The 17,313-nt window shown below is 41.8% G+C and overlaps 1 protein-coding gene across 1 annotated transcript; it reads left to right on the top strand.

The window, feature by feature from the left end:
• Positions 1–45: 45 nt before the first annotated feature.
• On the top strand, positions 46–6,247 carry LOC139920973 (uncharacterized). Its single transcript, XM_071911085.2, has 3 exons — positions 46–439; positions 2,836–4,184; positions 5,274–6,247. Exons 1-3 carry the CDS (start codon positions 277–279, stop codon positions 5,481–5,483), a joined length of 1,722 nt encoding a protein of 573 aa, XP_071767186.2. The 5' UTR covers positions 46–276; the 3' UTR covers positions 5,484–6,247.
• The last annotated feature ends 11,066 nt before the right edge of the window (positions 6,248–17,313 follow it).

Here is a 17,313-nt window from a genome sequence, read left to right as displayed (position 1 = left end):
AGGGTAGTGTTGCAATCTCGAGACATTCACTCTCTTACTACAACAACGAAGACAACACACAACTGAAAATATGGAGAAAATACTTGTAAACATTTGACGAACGAGATCCAGAGAGACCGAAACTAGCTGAAAAATGAAGCGACAACACATCGCCGTACACCTGTCACTGACAAATACGCGAAATCTTTTGGTTTTCGACGAGGAATATCAGAATACGTGAGGAGATTTTTTTTTTTGACATTTTCGCCGTAATCCAAGATCGAAGCTGGGGGGAAAATGGCTACGAGTGTGGGTTCGGCAAACGGTTTGGACCGGACGGCGATGGAGAGGTTCGGCAGCGGAGGAATGGCGCTTTTGCCGTGGACTAAACAGATGCTCACCGTCCTGTGGGAACAACTTAGGCTGTTGGTCCAGGTTATTTACTACAGCTTCATATCAGGTAAAAGTTAATTTGATACACGGGCTGTTTCCGGTCTGTTTTAAACTGCTTTTAATCTGCTCCTTCTTAGTCTTTATACTGTGGCAATGTTAATCCGCTGTGATGCAACACTGTAGCTAAAAATGTATTAGCGAAGGATTAACCCACCTAAAGTCAGTGTACCCATATTTTTTTTTTTTTACGTTTGGCATAAATAACGACATAAATTAACAGTATACATAATAGTAGCCCTAACGTCATATCACTAAAATATTCCGATAGGGATTTACAGTGTGTCTGTGGTACTCCATTGTGAATTTATTGTGGCCGTATTGAACTTTATGGTGTTTACTATTTTCTATAATATTCCTATATGGACTTCTAGTGTGCCTATGGTACTTAATAGTGCGTTTATAGTGGTATTAATGTAATTTATGGTATTTTTTTTAAATCTCCTGTCACTATAATATTCCTATAAGGACTTGTAGTGTGTCTCTGGTACTCAATATTGAGGTTATAGTAGCCTTATTGTACTTTATGGTACTTCAGATTTTCTGTGGTATCGCTATAATATTCCTATAGGGACTTCTAGTGCCTGTGATACTCAATAGTGAGTTTATAGTGGCATTGATGTACTTATCATAGGCGCCTGAGCAATGGAGCAAGTGGAGAAAATACATCCGCATTATTCAATTAGGGGGAGCAAAGTTATGGTTTTGCTACCCCACCTTTTGTCTTTTTAAAAATAAACGTATCATCATACAGTCCCCGCAATCAGGTGATTATGTTTAAGCAGCCTATATCAATGATCATTTTACTATTTTCAGCAACTGACAAAAACAAGTAATAAAAAATCACACATTTTTGGACCACCCTTTGAGTTGGTTCAGTCGAACCCGTTGCCACAGCATGCTTTGGCTGTCAATAAATCCACACACAGGAGTCCGTTATTACAAAGGTAAGACACATGCCATTTAGTTTAACTGCGATCATTGACTGAAAATAGAACATAGGAAAAGATAGGCTAGCGTATGTTGAATGAACCTGCTTGGCCCACTGACTCCAGCCAAACTTTAAACTAGCTAAAAGAAGCATTGTACTGTCGTCGAAATGCCGAAACGATTTGCGAGTCAACGTTAGCTAACTTTGCAAATCAAACATGTTTAATATTATCGGAAGGTAGGTGTGCTCTCTCCAGCACCAAACAGGAAGCAGCAAACCGGGTAGTTACTTTGGTAACGGCCGAAAAAACTCCTCAAATACCATCACACACACATGATAGACGGTGAATTAACAGTGTTATGAGTCGGTGTTTAATTCGGCGTGTATCTATCTGATCCCCCAACTAGCACTTATTTCAGTGAAAAATCTAATTATTGAAACGGTTCGCCTCTCATTCCCACGGTCTTCTCCCACTAAAATAGCGCAGCTAACCAACGGAGGCTGGTAGCGAGTTGAGGCGACAAAATCCAAAATGTAAAGTTTGTACGGAAATACAGTTGAACTTTATGGATTATATTGATGCCGAATTGACAAGAAGACTGTCTACATATGACGCCTTTTATCTTGTGTTTCTAGAGTTATGTGTTTTTACGGACACTTAAGGAATTGTTAATATGTCATATTTCTTAAAGGGAGTTTGGCATGATGTTTTCCCCGGAGAGCGCAGGGAGCTTCAGTTTAATTCAAACTGCTAATATGTATATTTTTTAACGTTTTGTCACCACTACAGAAACACTAGGTAACTGCTAAAGTATGATAAGGTTGTCTGACATTGACTGCTGTTAGTTATTGGTTTGATTAATGGTTTAATAATGTGTGTTTGTATTGATTACTGACGGTGGCTGATGAGGCTAATTATCAGCTAATTGTACTCAATTTCTAACGGCAGTATGCTACGGTAGTATACTAATCTAGACTAGTGCAGATGGCTGTTTCTTGACTTAATCCAAGAGGATTAAAATTGTAGAAATGCAGGAAATTTGTTTTAAATTACATTTTTTTTTCTGGGGGAGGCCCCCAGACCTCCCCGCCAATTATGTATCTTTCTAAGTTTGCTCCCCCATTTTAAAACATAACCAGGCGCCCATGTCAGGACTTCAACAGTGAGCTGTGTTATTTAGTAACCTTTTTACATTTTGTGATAGGATTACTATAGTTCTTTTTCATAAGGGAAGTAGCCTAGTATGAAACTGCTGTAAATTACACAAGGATAGGGTCTTTAAAAAACATTAATTAATGCTTTTCTGAAAATACCATGGATTGATTTTTGTTTTTAGTTGGTGGTTGTTTGTCTTATGATGACCACCGACTGGAGGTCATAGTTTACCCACCTTTTTATTTCACCACCACATCACAGAATGTAACACTAGACATTTTCAGTTGAATTTCATGCCATTTTCCTCTGTGATTTTCAGTTTTCCAGATGTTCAGGTTTGAGGTTCATCTGAGAATCACTGACGAGACGGGTCAACACGTCCAGCACATGAGTACGGCAACAAACCCGACGGAATCCTTCCTGTTCTCCTCGTTGTTTGACGGAGACAACGGAGTCATGGTTGGCGGTTCAAATCCCCTCTCTAATTTCTGCGCCGACGTTGGCGACCCCTTCCCCGGCACGTCCACCGCCGAGGCCCTGCTGTCCAGCCTGCGTGCCGACGACCTGTGCTGTGGACTGGTGGACGACTTTGTCTCCAGAACGACCGGCAAAGAAGACGGTATCTTCCTCGGACACCATCCCAGCTGGAAGATGGGCTTCCCCGGCGACTGGAACATCTTTGTATCGAGCAGTGACAGCTCTGGTACAGACACCTGCCACAAGACCGCAGAGAAAGTCTTCAAACAGGACATTTCAGAAGAGGAGAGAGGCTCTCATTGGAGTAGCGAGGAAGATCAGAACATGGGAGAATTTGACAGCGAGGAAAGTAAAGCGCTTTGGGAGTCCCTGTCCAAATCTAGTGATCCTTACAACCCCTTCTTTTTCTCTGCCTGCATTTCCACAAACACAAACATGGGGAAAAGTAAAAGCGAAGCGAGGGACAGCAGTGATACTGACTGTATCTCGGCGGGAAAGGCCGGCGAGGAGCTCCTAGGGCCCAGAGGCCTGAATTTCTGGGTCAGTCGCTCTGACAGCGAGAGCAGTTGGAGCAGTTGGGGCAGTTCGGACAGTTCGTGCCCCGACCTGGACAAGGACGAGAGCGAGAGGCTCTGGGAGTTCTTCAGCAGTCCCGTAGACCCCTACAACCCCATGTGTTTCACCGCTTGCGCAGTCAGCAGCACAAATCCTCAAACCACCAAAACAGCACTCCCTGACTGCCAGGGGCCTCAGCAGGCCTCGCCTCCTGCACCTTGCTCCAAGTCAGACACCGACACCGAGGAGAAGGAGAGCAGCTTTGCTCCTTCATCAGAGGACGATGAAGAGGAGCAGCTGTGGAAGTCCCTCTGCCAAAATGACGACCCGTACCACCCTCTCAACTTCCAAGCCTGCCTCCAGAGCTCCCCAACAACCACACTCCACTCTGGGGGAGACCCAGAAGCTCCTGGTGTCTGCCCCGCACAAAGTCCACCCACCATTGGCAAGAAACACGATGAAGAGGCAGTGAACCCCCAAAGACCCAGAGCCCCCAAGCCCATCCTGCCAGAGAGACAGTTGAAGCGTCACTGCCACCCAGACAAAACTCTGGTGCCCTGGAGAAGACCTGGACAGACATCTGGGTCACATCCAGAGGAGAGGAAGGAGAGCCAGGCCAGCACCAGCCAGAAAAAGGTCATTATCCAGTAACACCTATGGGTGAACTGTCAATCCTTTAATGTTCAAACGAGGCCATAACAAATTGAACACAATTAAAATTAGATTAAACTTTAGTAATCCCCATGGGGAAATTGGGTCATTGGAGCAGCAAATGGTAATGGGACACATGAAATAAATATAAACAGAAAAAAACAGAATATAAACAGTTACATTATTACAGTGTGCAAAATAACTGCAGTAGAACTTGGTGAGGCAAAGAAAGAATGAACAAGGAAAATGTAAAAATATACCAAAAATATTAAATCTATGCTATACACATATATATTAGGTATGCTACTTTACTCAAAGAGGTTTAATTGTGAATATTGACACCTCAAGACACAGGGATTAGTAGTAGTAATGCTGTATCCATTGATTGTTCCATTTTAGAGTACATCCATAGCTTAGTTGAGAGAGACATAGTCTAGACTTGTGTCTCAATAGTTATAGATATTATATGTTGACACTTGGTGTGGTCAGGGTTAATTCCTGCCGCAGACGGCACGTACACTGTGTGTTTAGCTGAGTTGTTGTTTTGTGTCGCTAGCAACGCTGCCGGTCGTCATGACTAACCCAGTCATGTGACTCCAGCGAGTCAGCAGAGAGTTTGACTTCCACGTCGACTAATTGGTGTTGCAGCGGTGTTGCAAAGTCTCTCTGACAAGCTTGTCGCTTAATGCCCCGTTACATCACATTCAAAATATAAACCCTGAGGCAGAAAAACAAATAATTAATCACGCTATCTTATTCTGGAGAAGCTGAAGTGTGAAGATCAGACTGTAGCGGCAGCCTGAGAACAATTAGTGCTGGAAATCACATGGTCTTTATTGTGTAGTTTTGTTACTGGAGTATTTCTTACTTGGTAGGGAATCTCTCTCTCCATCTCTCTATCATTGATGATTCTTTACAGAAGTTTGGATCACACTTTACTTGAAGTGCATTGTGTTGCATTACACACGTTATGAGCCCATTAGAAGCATAGACAGACTCTTCTTACAATATAATCATGAGTGTAAACATCATTCCAACAATGTTTACTGACATGTTATTTTTATTTTATTTCAGGTTCGGTTCTCTCCTCTTGTCCAAGTCCACGTGATGCGTACCTGGCCGTTTGCTCGACAGGCATCCCGCAAAGGACACTGGGAAGAAATGGCGCGCGACCGGGACCGTTTCCGAAGGCGGATCCAGGAAACGGAGCAGGCCATTGGCCACTGCTTCAGTCAATCCCACAGAGAGAGGATCCGGACTTACCTGGACAGCACCTCAAAATAAACCCCGCCACTTCACGAACACTGAATATATTTTATTTCCTTTTCGGATGAGAACTTGTGATTGGTTGCAATGCAACAGTGATTTTGATTTAGGCCGATTAGAAATTCGGTGTTAGGCCGATTTGAATGTTCAGTGTCAAGTTGAACAACGTTGTACCTCAAAGGCTCATACGGTCCTCGACTGTTGCACTGACTGTGACACTTTCTCATATTAACCTCAGCATTAACGTAAGGAATGTTGTTTTTGTATGCCTTATATACTGACCTAGTAATGTGACTTATTCATGCCCTATGGAGCTTGTGCTTTGTTTTTTATTATTGGTTTTAACTGTTTGGATATGTTTTTTATATGTGTGAACAAAACCACTTGGGTTAAAGGTAGATGATGGATCATATCGTAAGAAAGCCGGGTTTTAAGGTACAAAGTGTTTTGAATTGTTTCCTGTTGCTAGTTAAGCATGTTGAATACACAGTACGTTCTGAGTGAAGTTCTTGTCGTTTTTGTTAAAATGTTTAGCCTAACTCTTGGTAGTTTTTTTGTCTTTTATATTTATGGCACATAAATAGCAGCCTGTTTGCACTGAGCGTGAAGCTGGATTTGTTATTTATTATCTTGACTGGAACAATTCAAACACTTTGCCCTATTTGATTCACCCGGCTTCTCATGGTAACATTATGTAGCTGAAATTGCCTGTAAAATGGTCTGTAGCAAATTTTGTCAGTAGGTGCAATGTCAAATCAATAAAATTTGCTGTCACACTCTAATCATACGTGTTCTATTTTTCTGTAATTGTGTAACTGTTTTCAATTTATTCTGTTCAATGGAATGACGGCAGTGATGCAGGGGAGTGACCGTATCTCTATGGGTTTGACAGCAACTTCTTGAATTTCCTGCCAGAGGAAAAAAACAGTCAGGCTAGACAGTATTGTCACATGGTCCCAGAAATAGGCCCACAACACACACACTGGGAAAAAGATTCAATGGGTTGGTCAGTATTGCACATTTTAATCAGATAAAACATGTCAAAGTGCACAGTGTACCCAAATTTAAGAGTTCCTGTGCCAAAGTAGAAATCTGTAGGCTTAGGTATCTGTGATGATACCTAATGAAGGTCACTTGACCGAAACGTGTCATTCAATAAAATTCTTGCTAAGTGAAGACAGTGTGCGGGAGTCTACAGATTTCTACTTTGTCCTCCTCCAATGCACCTGGTGCTATGGTTGTACAAAGATTAACTTTTTGTTAGAGTTGCTGTGCCAGCACAGTCGAGTCTTTAGTTCCCCTTCCTCAAATGAATAAACTGATTTCTCCACACTTCTCAAAAACCAAATGCCAGATAATTTTCTGTTCTCTATTGTCCGTCCCAGGCCTGTTCCAGCTGCTGTAGTCGAAGTGTAGGCGGCCTATCTCAGCTCACCTGAGTTCATGTAAACTTTTGAGTTGAATGTCGTGGCTGGACAGACGCGACACTAGGGAATGAACTTGGGCAATGTCCGCACAATAGGAAAGAAAAAGTGAGATACAGTCAAAAAGCTATTCAAATGTTCCTTGTGTTAACAATGCAAAGACAACTCCTAGGACTCTGTTGCCCAAAAGTTGCCCTGTGTATCACTGATACTATTAAAATACTCCATGGCCTCTGGTTCAGTCCCCACAATAGCAGGGACGTGCAGAGAAGCAGGGAGCGGTATCCACTTTGTTAAAAAAAAATTATGAAATTTCAATGAATGGAATTATAATCAGAATGTAAAACTGAAGAGAAAGCAACACTGCACCTTGTCAAACAGGAACAAGTTCACCAGGTGTGGCCACTTTGGTGTGTTCAATTTGGGTGAAAGGTTTTGAACGCACCTGTAGACGGTAGCTAGGGTGCTCACGTACATGCACTCCACTTATGGAAATAAAGGTAACCACATGACCTGATTTAGTTTGTTAATGATTTATATATGTCAGTCATAATGTGCTTTTACTCCCGGACATGTACCTCAAACGTTCAATATCCTCTATAGTGTCTACAGTCTGTGGAAATTCAGAATAACAATGGATATGAATATGGATTTTGTTTTATTCACCCACGTCCCTTCATCAGGCCTCCATCATCTCCTCATTTTCAAGTACCTACTCTCTCTCTGTCTCTCTCTCTCTCTCTCTCTCTCTCTCTCTCTCTCTCTCTCAGTTCAGTTCAATACGCTTTATTTGCTCAAAGATAACAATGTTGCCAAAGTTTCAATTAATTAATGGTAATTGATAAAACAAAAGCAGTCATTAAATGCAACAATCACTCTTTTCCCAATGTATCAGTGTATGATTATGAGAGAGTGTGTGTGTGTGTGTGTGTGTGTGTGTGTGTCAGTATCTATTTAGTGGAGATCTAGGTTACTGTGTACTCAGCTCCCATGCCCAGAAGCTCCACTGCAGAGTGAGTAACAGTACATCTAGTGTATGTAACTCGTGGTTGTGTATAGATAATTGCGATCTGACGCAATAACGTTACTTCTGAGAAAAATAATAGTTTGAAAACGGTTAAATGACTCAGATGTCATCAGAGATATATATATATCTCTCTCTCTCTCTCTCTCTCTCTCTCTCTCTCTCTCTCTCTCTCTTCTTCCAGGAGCTATTAATTCCCCAGAGGGCTCTAAGCCTCCATGAAGACCGACTGCTGCAAGGCTGGCGTAAGACAAGGGTTAAAAACACCAAGTATGATGAAATTATGTCCCTCAGGGAAGAAATCAATTAACCATGTTCCCCTCTCTCTCTTTTTTCACCCCTGCGACACACACACACACACACACACACACACACAAAGCATGGTGTAAAGGTGAGCAATCGTTGACACTGTTGCTGTGTCAGCCCAGCGGTTGGCCTGTTGCTGATGTTGTTCCACCACCCTCCCTTCCACACTTTGTCTAACCTAATTGATCTCCTGCTGTTCTTACACACAGAAAAAGAAGGGTTCTTCAAGGGTTCTCTGGTTTAGGGGTAGTGGTTCTATATGGAACCGTACCGTGATTTGTCAAAATAGATAAAACCGGGTGAATCAAAGTAAAGAACCCAATGTGGTTTGTAAAAAGTTCTGTCGATACTGCTGATTTGGAGCATTTTATGTGTCTTTTAAGGGTTCTTTACAGCATCATAGAGGTTCTATGTAGAACCATTTGGGTATGATGCTATAGAAAACCTTCCTAAAAGGGTTCTTTATTGCACCAAAATGGGTTTCTGCTATGGTAAGGCAAAGGACCATTTTTTGTCAAGGGTGTATATCATATAGATGCTGTTGTTTGGTTAGTTTAGCGGTTCTATGTGGAACTGTAATTACTCAGAACCATCTTGATTTGTTAAAATAGAAAAAACCTGTCGAATCAGAGCGAAGAACCCAGTGTGGTTCTTAAAATGTTCTTTTAACATTGCTGATTTTGGAGTGTTTTATGCATTTTGGGGTTCTTTACAGCACTGTAGACGGTCTATGTAGAACCATCTGAGCCCGGTGCTGTACAGAACCTTTCTGAAAGGGTTCTTTACAGCACCTGCTATGGTACAAGGCAAAGGAACCATTTTGTGAAGAGTGTTTATTTTCTGGATGCCTTTCCTTTGTTCCAGAGGCTTTCTACGCTGAGCTGATTAGCTGTGAGCTGAGATGTGACAAACAAACTCTCATATCAATTAGCCTGTGATGTGTGTGTGTGTGTGTGTGTGTGTGTGGGTGGGGGGAAGGGTGGGCCTGTTTGTCTTTCATCATTTGATTTCCCTCTCCCTGTCTCCCTGTCGTCCCTTTTCCCGGTGCTTTTATTCAAAGCGACGTACAGCGAGTGAGCAGCCGGGGGTTCAGCGCCTTGCTCAGCGGCGCCTCAACAGGACTTCAGCTGTTGGAGGCGATCGAACCTGCGACCTTCCAGTTACGGGACAGTCTCTCTGACGACTGCGCCACCCTCTCCGCCATCAACGCTCCCTCGTTCTCTTCCTTCTTCCCTCTCAGTACTACTTTTACATCACAGACACACCCCACCCTTCCTGTTTGCTGGTATCTCTCTCTCTCTCTCTCTCTCTCTCTCTCTCCCTCTCTTTCTCTCCATCTCTTCGTCTGCATCCTTCTCCTCCTCTTCTCTGGGTATCATTAGCTCGGTGGCCTAGGTGACCCCGTCTCTAGGCAACCAGCAGGAGTGGTGGGGCGTTGAAAGGATTGCAGGTGATTGCAGCAGCAGCGGCGGCGGCGGCGGCAGTGGGTTTGCAGCAACACACACACACACACACACACACACACACACACAGACATACAGACACACACACACACACACACACACTCACACACACACACGGTTGCCCCCCTCGCTCGCCTGGCAGAGAGGGGTATCTCCTGGGTCACAATTAGCTGATGATGCAACATACCAGCAGCTATTGTGTCTGACACTAAGTCATACAGACAGACTACATGATCAGGAAAAGAGGACAAAGCTAGCCTTCCTGCACACTATACTGTACAGTGAGTGTTCAAAATACCACAACTACCCTCCTAATATTGAGTTGTGTCCCGTTTGGTGAAATCCACGTCTCAATTTTTGCGTCTTAGTACTCAAAATCTGTCTTTAATCTGTCTTTAATCATCCTGTTCATGTACACCTCCCTTACATGGCTGCAGTGAATTTAACATTTGAAATCAAGAGGGGATCATAGCTCTCACTGAGATTCACCTGGTTAGTCTAGCTCAGTGGTTCTCAGAGTGGGTCCAGGGACCCTCAAGGGTCCTTGAAGGGCCTCCAGGGGGTCCCCAGAGAAATGAGGAATGGTTTACTTTCACTTTAATTGACTTGAAATGATCCCATTTAGAGAATGTATAAAAATGACTATTCTAACCATAGATTTCACTCTCACATTAATCTCCCTACAGTTACACAATTCAACACTAAATCAACAACACATATCTTCCCATATGGAGAAACGTGTGATAAAGCTGGCGTAGTGGATGGAGAGAGCAGCTGGTCTGAATATTTTCTACACTCATGAGGATCCATAGCATGGCTCGACACACAGCAGCTTGGCCAAACACACCGTACACAGCACGGTGTGTTTTGTCAGTGGAGAATTTGAATTTGAATAGGTGTAGTGTTTCAGACGAGCCACCGGGGGACACAGCTTTCACTTAGTATTTCTGACCCAACGCACACAATTAGCATTGTTACACAGGGAGGACAGCAAGAAAACGCCATTGGTGGAAAAGTGGAAGAAGGGCACTAAGCCTTTAGTTAGGCAAAAGTACAAATCCTCTGTTGGAATAATGCCTTTATACTCATCTTAAATATACTGACTTGCCATTTAATACATTTAATTTGATTTCAAATGGATTAAAAGTGTCAATTTCTCTCAAATTCAAAAACTTATGTTCAGGAATAAGTACTTCGACCTCTCCTACTGTAGTTCAGTAGAAATCTTGGTGACTAATGCATACTGGAAACTATTGTCATGCTTTCCTGATATGTCATCCATCACTCAACAGTGACGTAACAGTTGACTCAAAACATCTACATCAGTTATCTTTTTCTACCTTTGACGGGCCTGCAATTATTCTAATAGCACTAATATTGAGCCATGACTGGAAATATTGTGTCTCCTTATTTCAGACAAAACACCTAAACTGAACCTTTGTGTTCCTCTGCTGCCCTCTTGTGGTAAAATGAAGAACATCTAAGGAAAAGAGCCACAGTCATTTGTACTGGTCATTTGTGCCTTAAGTTTGGGTCCTTTCTTATTACATGCACAGTATTGAAATAGGTCAGAGGAAAGCTTTTCATTTTGACGATCATTTCTCAAGTCCTCTCGTTTCCTTCTGTATCTGTTGGAGGCAGCAGTGTGGAAGTTACAGTCTTTCCTTTGACACAAAGAAACCGTGTGTTGATGATGTCAGCTGATCTGGTGGTGCAGTGGCAGTTGAAGAGGTGAAGTGTTGGGTATAATGTGACTCTGACATTCAATATAAATCAATGGTAATGAGGCAGATAGGAGAGTATACTGTTTATGTCCCAGTCAAAGCAATTGGTCTCCTCTGTATACCTGTGTATGCCAGGATTACTCTACTGAGGAAGCCCAAAACCGTGTAAACATGAAGATCATCTCAGTTCATTGGATTGGAACGGAACAAAGATTACATTGTAATCCAATACACTATGCTGCTTTTTGGGAAAACCCCCGCTCTGATCCCCCTGACAGACCAGCTTCCCGGACCAGTTTCTGACTGACCAGTGGCAGTGAGTTTGTGGCTGAAAGACTTCCCATTCAATTCCCTGAACTTCCCAGGAAGATCAGCGGAAGAACTCCAAGCACTTAAGACTGAGATACCACTAGATGTGTGTGTGTGTGTGTGTGTGTGTGTGTGTGTGTGTGTGTGTGTAAATGTGTAACCTTTGCTTCTTGTGCAATCTTCCCCCAGGCAGCTGCTGTAAACAAGAATATTGTTGCTGCCTGCTGGGTAGGAGGAACCTTGTATGTCCAACTTCTAAGGAACTAAGAAAAACAGCCTTGTTTTTTTAGCTTGACCAACGTGCATTTTTGAGTTTATCCAACAAGCTTTGAAAGAGTTTCAAAAGCCCAAGGGATTTTGTATGTGTTTCTAACAGGTATTGTGTACATGGACTGAAATAGTAGTTGCAGCACAGTTGTAGTTTTTTCAAAGCCACATTTTAATTTGTATTCCAGTTCACAACAATGCTTTTTTTTTACACCTAGGTACAATGATTTAGTTTTTTACACCTAAGTCTTAGTTTTAGTTTTAGTTTACAGCAGTAACCTTGGTGCTGCATTCATGTCAGTTGGACTGGAGACTCTAAATTGTCCATATGTGTGAATGTGAGTGTGACTAATTGTCTGTCTATCTGTGTTAGCCTTGTGATGGACTGGTGGCCAGTCCAGGGTGTTTTCCTGCCTCCCGCCCAATGCATGCTGGGATAGACTCCAGCCCCTCCTGACCCTGAATGGGAATAAGCGGGTAAAGAAAATGAATGAATTATTAAGAGCTGATGGAGCTCTGTGTTGTTGGACTGGGGAACCATTTTGTCAACACACGCCATTTAGTGGGCAATTTTATCCAAAGCGCCTCATCGTGCCATGAGAGCATGTGTGTGACTCCAGTAAGAATGAAACCACAAACCGTTGCAGCGCTCAGATTTCCCAACAGACCTGGGTTTGTTTAAATCTGCAGGAAGAGAAGGGGGTTCCATCATGACAGCAGGGAAATTCAATGTCAGGTAATTTGTCAATCACACAAAAGTACACAAAATTGTCTTTAAATACTTAGGCTACATGTGATTGTGTAAACTTTCTGGCACTCATTGTATTGTCTATTGCAGGAAAACCCCACCCATGTTTTACTCATCTGGTGCCTGTGATGAAATAAACAAACCATAAAATGTATTTGCAAGAACTATTTGGCCAAGAGCTGCTCCCAAAATTCAGTTGGTACCATCTTTTAAACAAGTGCAACTTCCATCGGTGTGTGAGGTAAAGAATTTAAAGATTCAGGCCAACATGATCATTTAACTATAATCTAGTGATATTCATTTGTCTGTGAACATTTCAACATTCAATGTATTTTCTACATTAGATCAGTCCATGGGCCAGAGACTGGTGATCAAGTTAGGAGAAGCAGCAGGAACTTTAAATGTCGAGGAGGAAGCTGCAGGATGGCCTTCAAGATACTGTTTCTGCCAGGCTAGTTTCCACCATAACTTTCCATAACTAAGTCAGAACACCTCCTAAAAATTTAATCCCTCCCTGGTTTGTTAATGTTGTTTTTCTTCAGGGGTGAACAGTCTGGTTTTCACCACAGTTGGACTGAAAACCAGAATCTGAAGCAGTGAATGTGTGAAACCAGTGTGAAAATACACTCTGGTATTTTCCTGTGAAGTGACCCGTTTGTGATATTACCCAGATAATTTATCAAATCCCCTGACCCCCCTTGTCTGGAATACACCTCTAAAAATCTCATGATATTCCAGAAATTCCATGACAGGAGCAGTTTCTTCATTTCTTTTTCTTTTTTCATTCAGTGTTTGCATGGTGACTCATGATGACTGTAGTTGCACACATTCCCAAATTCTTGATTATCTTGTTTTATAGATAAGGCAGGTTACACTTTGCACCACACCTGCCTTTTTGGACATCTGTGTCTACCTTAGTTGAGCATGTATGGTATTTACAACAACAAGTTAGTGGTAATATTGCCTTCCAAAGGGGAAAAGCAGTGTAAGAAACTGTCTGTTTAATCCATTTATTCACTGGTGGTGGTGGTGTTGATATTTTTAATGAATGCTAAAACTACTTTTTCAGCTCAGATATCAATTAACAAGCATGTGCAATCTTTATTATTTATGTACTTATTTTTTGCAGGTTAGCTACCCATGTTGTGCTGCCTAGTTATTGTGGTTAAGTCCACACAACATACTCAGTTGTTGTTGGGGAGAAAAGAGAGAGAGAGAGAGAGAGAGAGAGAGAGAGAGAGAGAGAGAGAGAGAGAGGGAGAGAGAGAGAGAGAGAGAGAGAGAGAGAGAACAGAAGGTGATGATGAAAGAGGCAAAGTGAAAGATGAGACAGGGATTCAGGTGAATAAAAGCACAGTCCCTGTTCAAAGAGAAATATTTTGGAGCTTTTCCACATGCTGTCAACATTTCACTGGATCTTTAACGTTTAGGGAAGATGTTAGATGAAATAAAATGAACCAGTTTACCTCTGTCTCCATCAGTTCTGTGTATACAACTTCTTTTGACTATAGCCTTGTCCTGAAGTGTGTGTTTACTCGCCAGCTGGACGATTACATTATCATTCCAGCAGAGGGGGATAAAGTAAAGCAAACAGATGTCCCAGTTTGTTGCTGCAGGTTTTGTCCAATCCACTTAAGAAGCTCAACCTGATGATCTATCAATAAAGAAATAGAAATGGAAATAAAAACACAGTCAAAAGAGACTGGTAAATGCTTAAAAAATATGCAAATTGTGAAGTTACTAGAAGCTGCTAGACACAGCGAGCTGTATTATTTAGACCGTGAAACACTTTGATGTTTTGGCTCTGTGCTCTTCTTACTTTTGATGTGAAAAGATATAATAACAACCACAAGGTTAAAATACTGATTGTCATCTTTAATTTAGAGTAGAGTTCAGCCAAGTCTGAACAGTTGAAAGAGCTACAGTTCTCTCAATAAACGATTCCCACATTTCGGGATGCCAAAAGTATTTGGAGAGATTAAGCTTTTATTATATGAAAAAAACCAACTCATAACATGAATCACTGCATGGAACAATGGGAGTCCTTACTAATTCAAGAGCTCCATGGTTGCGTGGAATCTAATGGTTGGGTTTTGAGCTCGCCGGTGTCCTCTGGGTGTTAAAATGGGTTTATCTGGAAGCCTGAGTAGGAAGGGTGAAGCTCCTTCAGGCCCGCAGGCTGTTACGCAAGTCACAAGCACTTGTATGGAGCAGAGCCATGCATTATTCACCCTACGTTTACATAAGAGACAATAGGGAAAACCGTGCCAGAAGTGCATATAGTTAGGCTGTGTGTGTGTGTGTGTGTGTGTGTGTGTGTGTGTGTGTGTGTGTGTGTTGTGTGGCGTAGTTTATAGTGTATGAATTTTCCTCTAGATTTCTTCGCCACCTGAGGTTTTTGTTGCTCTGCCAGCAGTTGTTGACGCAATATGGACGAGGGCAAAGACCCTCAAACTCTTCCCTGAATCCCCCACAGCCTTGGTCTGCCATTACCATAAGAGAGAGAGAGAGAGAGAGAGAGAGAGAGGGAGAGAGAGAGGGAAAGACAGACAGACAGAAAGACAATCACATTATTTTTGTGCTTGGGTCTATTTCCCTCTTTTAACCCCCCCCCCCTCCCCGCGCTCTCTCACTCTCTGAAGGATCTTTGCTGAGGGCCTGAAGCCAAAATACAGGCTTTGTGGTATTGTTAAATAAACAGTGCCTGGATTAGTCATGAATTAGTTCAGAATTACTTGACCATGAAATAGTTTCCCTTAATATGGCCCTCCAGTGAATAGCGATTAAAAGATTTATGTTGCAATCATTGCTTCCTCTGAGGAATATTCACATGACTTTAGATGAATGGGATGGGGAATTGCATTTGCCTAACTGTCCTGCGTGCCTCAACTCACTTCAACTTCCTCACCATGACACCTGACCTTGTGCACACAGCAGTAACGCTGCTCAGTGTTTACAGCAGATCTGTGTCACAAGGTATCTGCAGAAAATTAGTCCTGCTTGGTTTAGCAGATGGGTGTGGTTAACACTGAGCACCAGTAAGTTCAGCCTATTTGAAAGTTAATGTAATAATTGTTTGTGTGATTGACAGCTTACCTGATAGTATGGGAATTGTCCTGATGTGGTAAACGTCACCCATCATCGATTAAACCAGATGCTAGGAAATATTTGCAAAAACTCAGGTCTGGTTTATAGTAGAAATACATCAGTAAAGGCAAGGCAAGTTTATTTATATAGCACATTTCATACACAACGGCAATTCAAAGTGCTTTACATAAATAAAATAAAAATAAAGACATAGATAAAAAGACATTGCAAGAAGATTAAAAAGATGAAGAAAAGTGAAAGTGCATTAAAATCACATTTAAAAGAAAATATAAAAGATTAAAAAAAAAAAAGACTTGTTAAAGTTAAAGTTAAACAGTTAAAGTGTAGGAGCAATTAAAAAAAAAATGCTGTAATGATCAACAATCATGATCTACTGTGAAGTCATGTAATGATAAGCGTTTCTCATCTCTAACTTCTGTTAGATGAGAAGTTCATTGGCAGTTAACTTCACATGGATATCAAAAGTCGAAACATTAGCATTACTGTTATTGCTGATATTCCACAACCCATAACCCTGTTTTGACATTTGATTGTTACCTTTAATTTACAATAAATCTTAAATGTCAATATGTAGCCATTATAATTCTACATTTTTGTACCTGCAGATGGAGTGCCGTGGTTTTTCTTTGGGGAATTCATGCCTTTATTTTTCTCATATGTATCTACGTGACTGGCAAGGAGTATCCCTAGTATATTTTCTTCGCTCTTAAATAAACGCTCTTCTTGTTACAGTGACTCAACGATTACTTCACTCTGTGCTGACATTTCTGTCTTTTCAGACTCACACAGCCTGTAATCTGTTTTGGAACAAAAACGTCCCGCCCCATGAGAGATCGGCATCACAAGATGTTCTGTTCTCAAGCCAAAAAAAGCAAATAACAGCAAAATAACAAAGCAGTATTATTATTACGGTATTTTGCACCGTGATATATTACCTCTTCACTAGACGTTTCTGTCGGATCTCTGCTCTAATTACTCTGTTGTGAAAATGTGACTTTATTACAAGCCACTGAGCTGTGCCACAGGCCTGTTGGTGTTGGTGCAGTTCCTCCCGGGCGCTGATAGAGGTTGATAAAAGCCATAAATGACTTAATGCTCCTTTAATCCGCTTCATACTACTAAGCAAAAAAAGCATCCAAGAAAGAGCCTGTCTGTCTGGTGCTGCCGAGGTGTGAGGGGTGAGGAGTGACCGAAACAGTTTGGTGTGAGATTGTAATTCAATACTTGTAGGACAAACGACGGAGGCTCTACTTGTTGTAAACTCTTCCTTTACTCTCTTTTCCAATCGTTGGATTCTTGCAAATGGAACGCAGGCAGTCAAAATGAACCTGTGCTGGATTGCAACACTACAAAAATCAATTTAGAGCTACAGCTCAAGTACCTTGAACAGAATATTCTGTATCCAAAAGCACATACAGTATTTATTACAAAGCATCCTTGAGAGGAACCAGATGGTCCGGCAGGTAAATGAAGAA

Source organism: Centroberyx gerrardi, chromosome 4, assembly GCF_048128805.1.
Source record: "Centroberyx gerrardi isolate f3 chromosome 4, fCenGer3.hap1.cur.20231027, whole genome shotgun sequence".
Lineage (NCBI taxonomy): Eukaryota > Metazoa > Chordata > Actinopteri > Beryciformes > Berycidae > Centroberyx > Centroberyx gerrardi.
Note: the sequence above shows the minus strand (reverse complement) of the source record. Positions and strands in the feature narration are given on the sequence as shown.

Excerpts from the sequence above, each read along its gene's own strand:
- LOC139920973 (XM_071911085.2), top strand. The coding sequence starts at position 277 with ATGGCTACGAGTGTGGGTTCGGCAAACGGTTTGGACCGGACGGCGATG. Across the intron at positions 440-2,835 it reads TTACTACAGCTTCATATCAG|TTTTCCAGATGTTCAGGTTT; the intron begins GTAAAAGTTAAT and ends TGTGATTTTCAG. Across the intron at positions 4,185-5,273 it reads CCAGCACCAGCCAGAAAAAG|GTTCGGTTCTCTCCTCTTGT; the intron begins GTCATTATCCAG and ends ATTTTATTTCAG.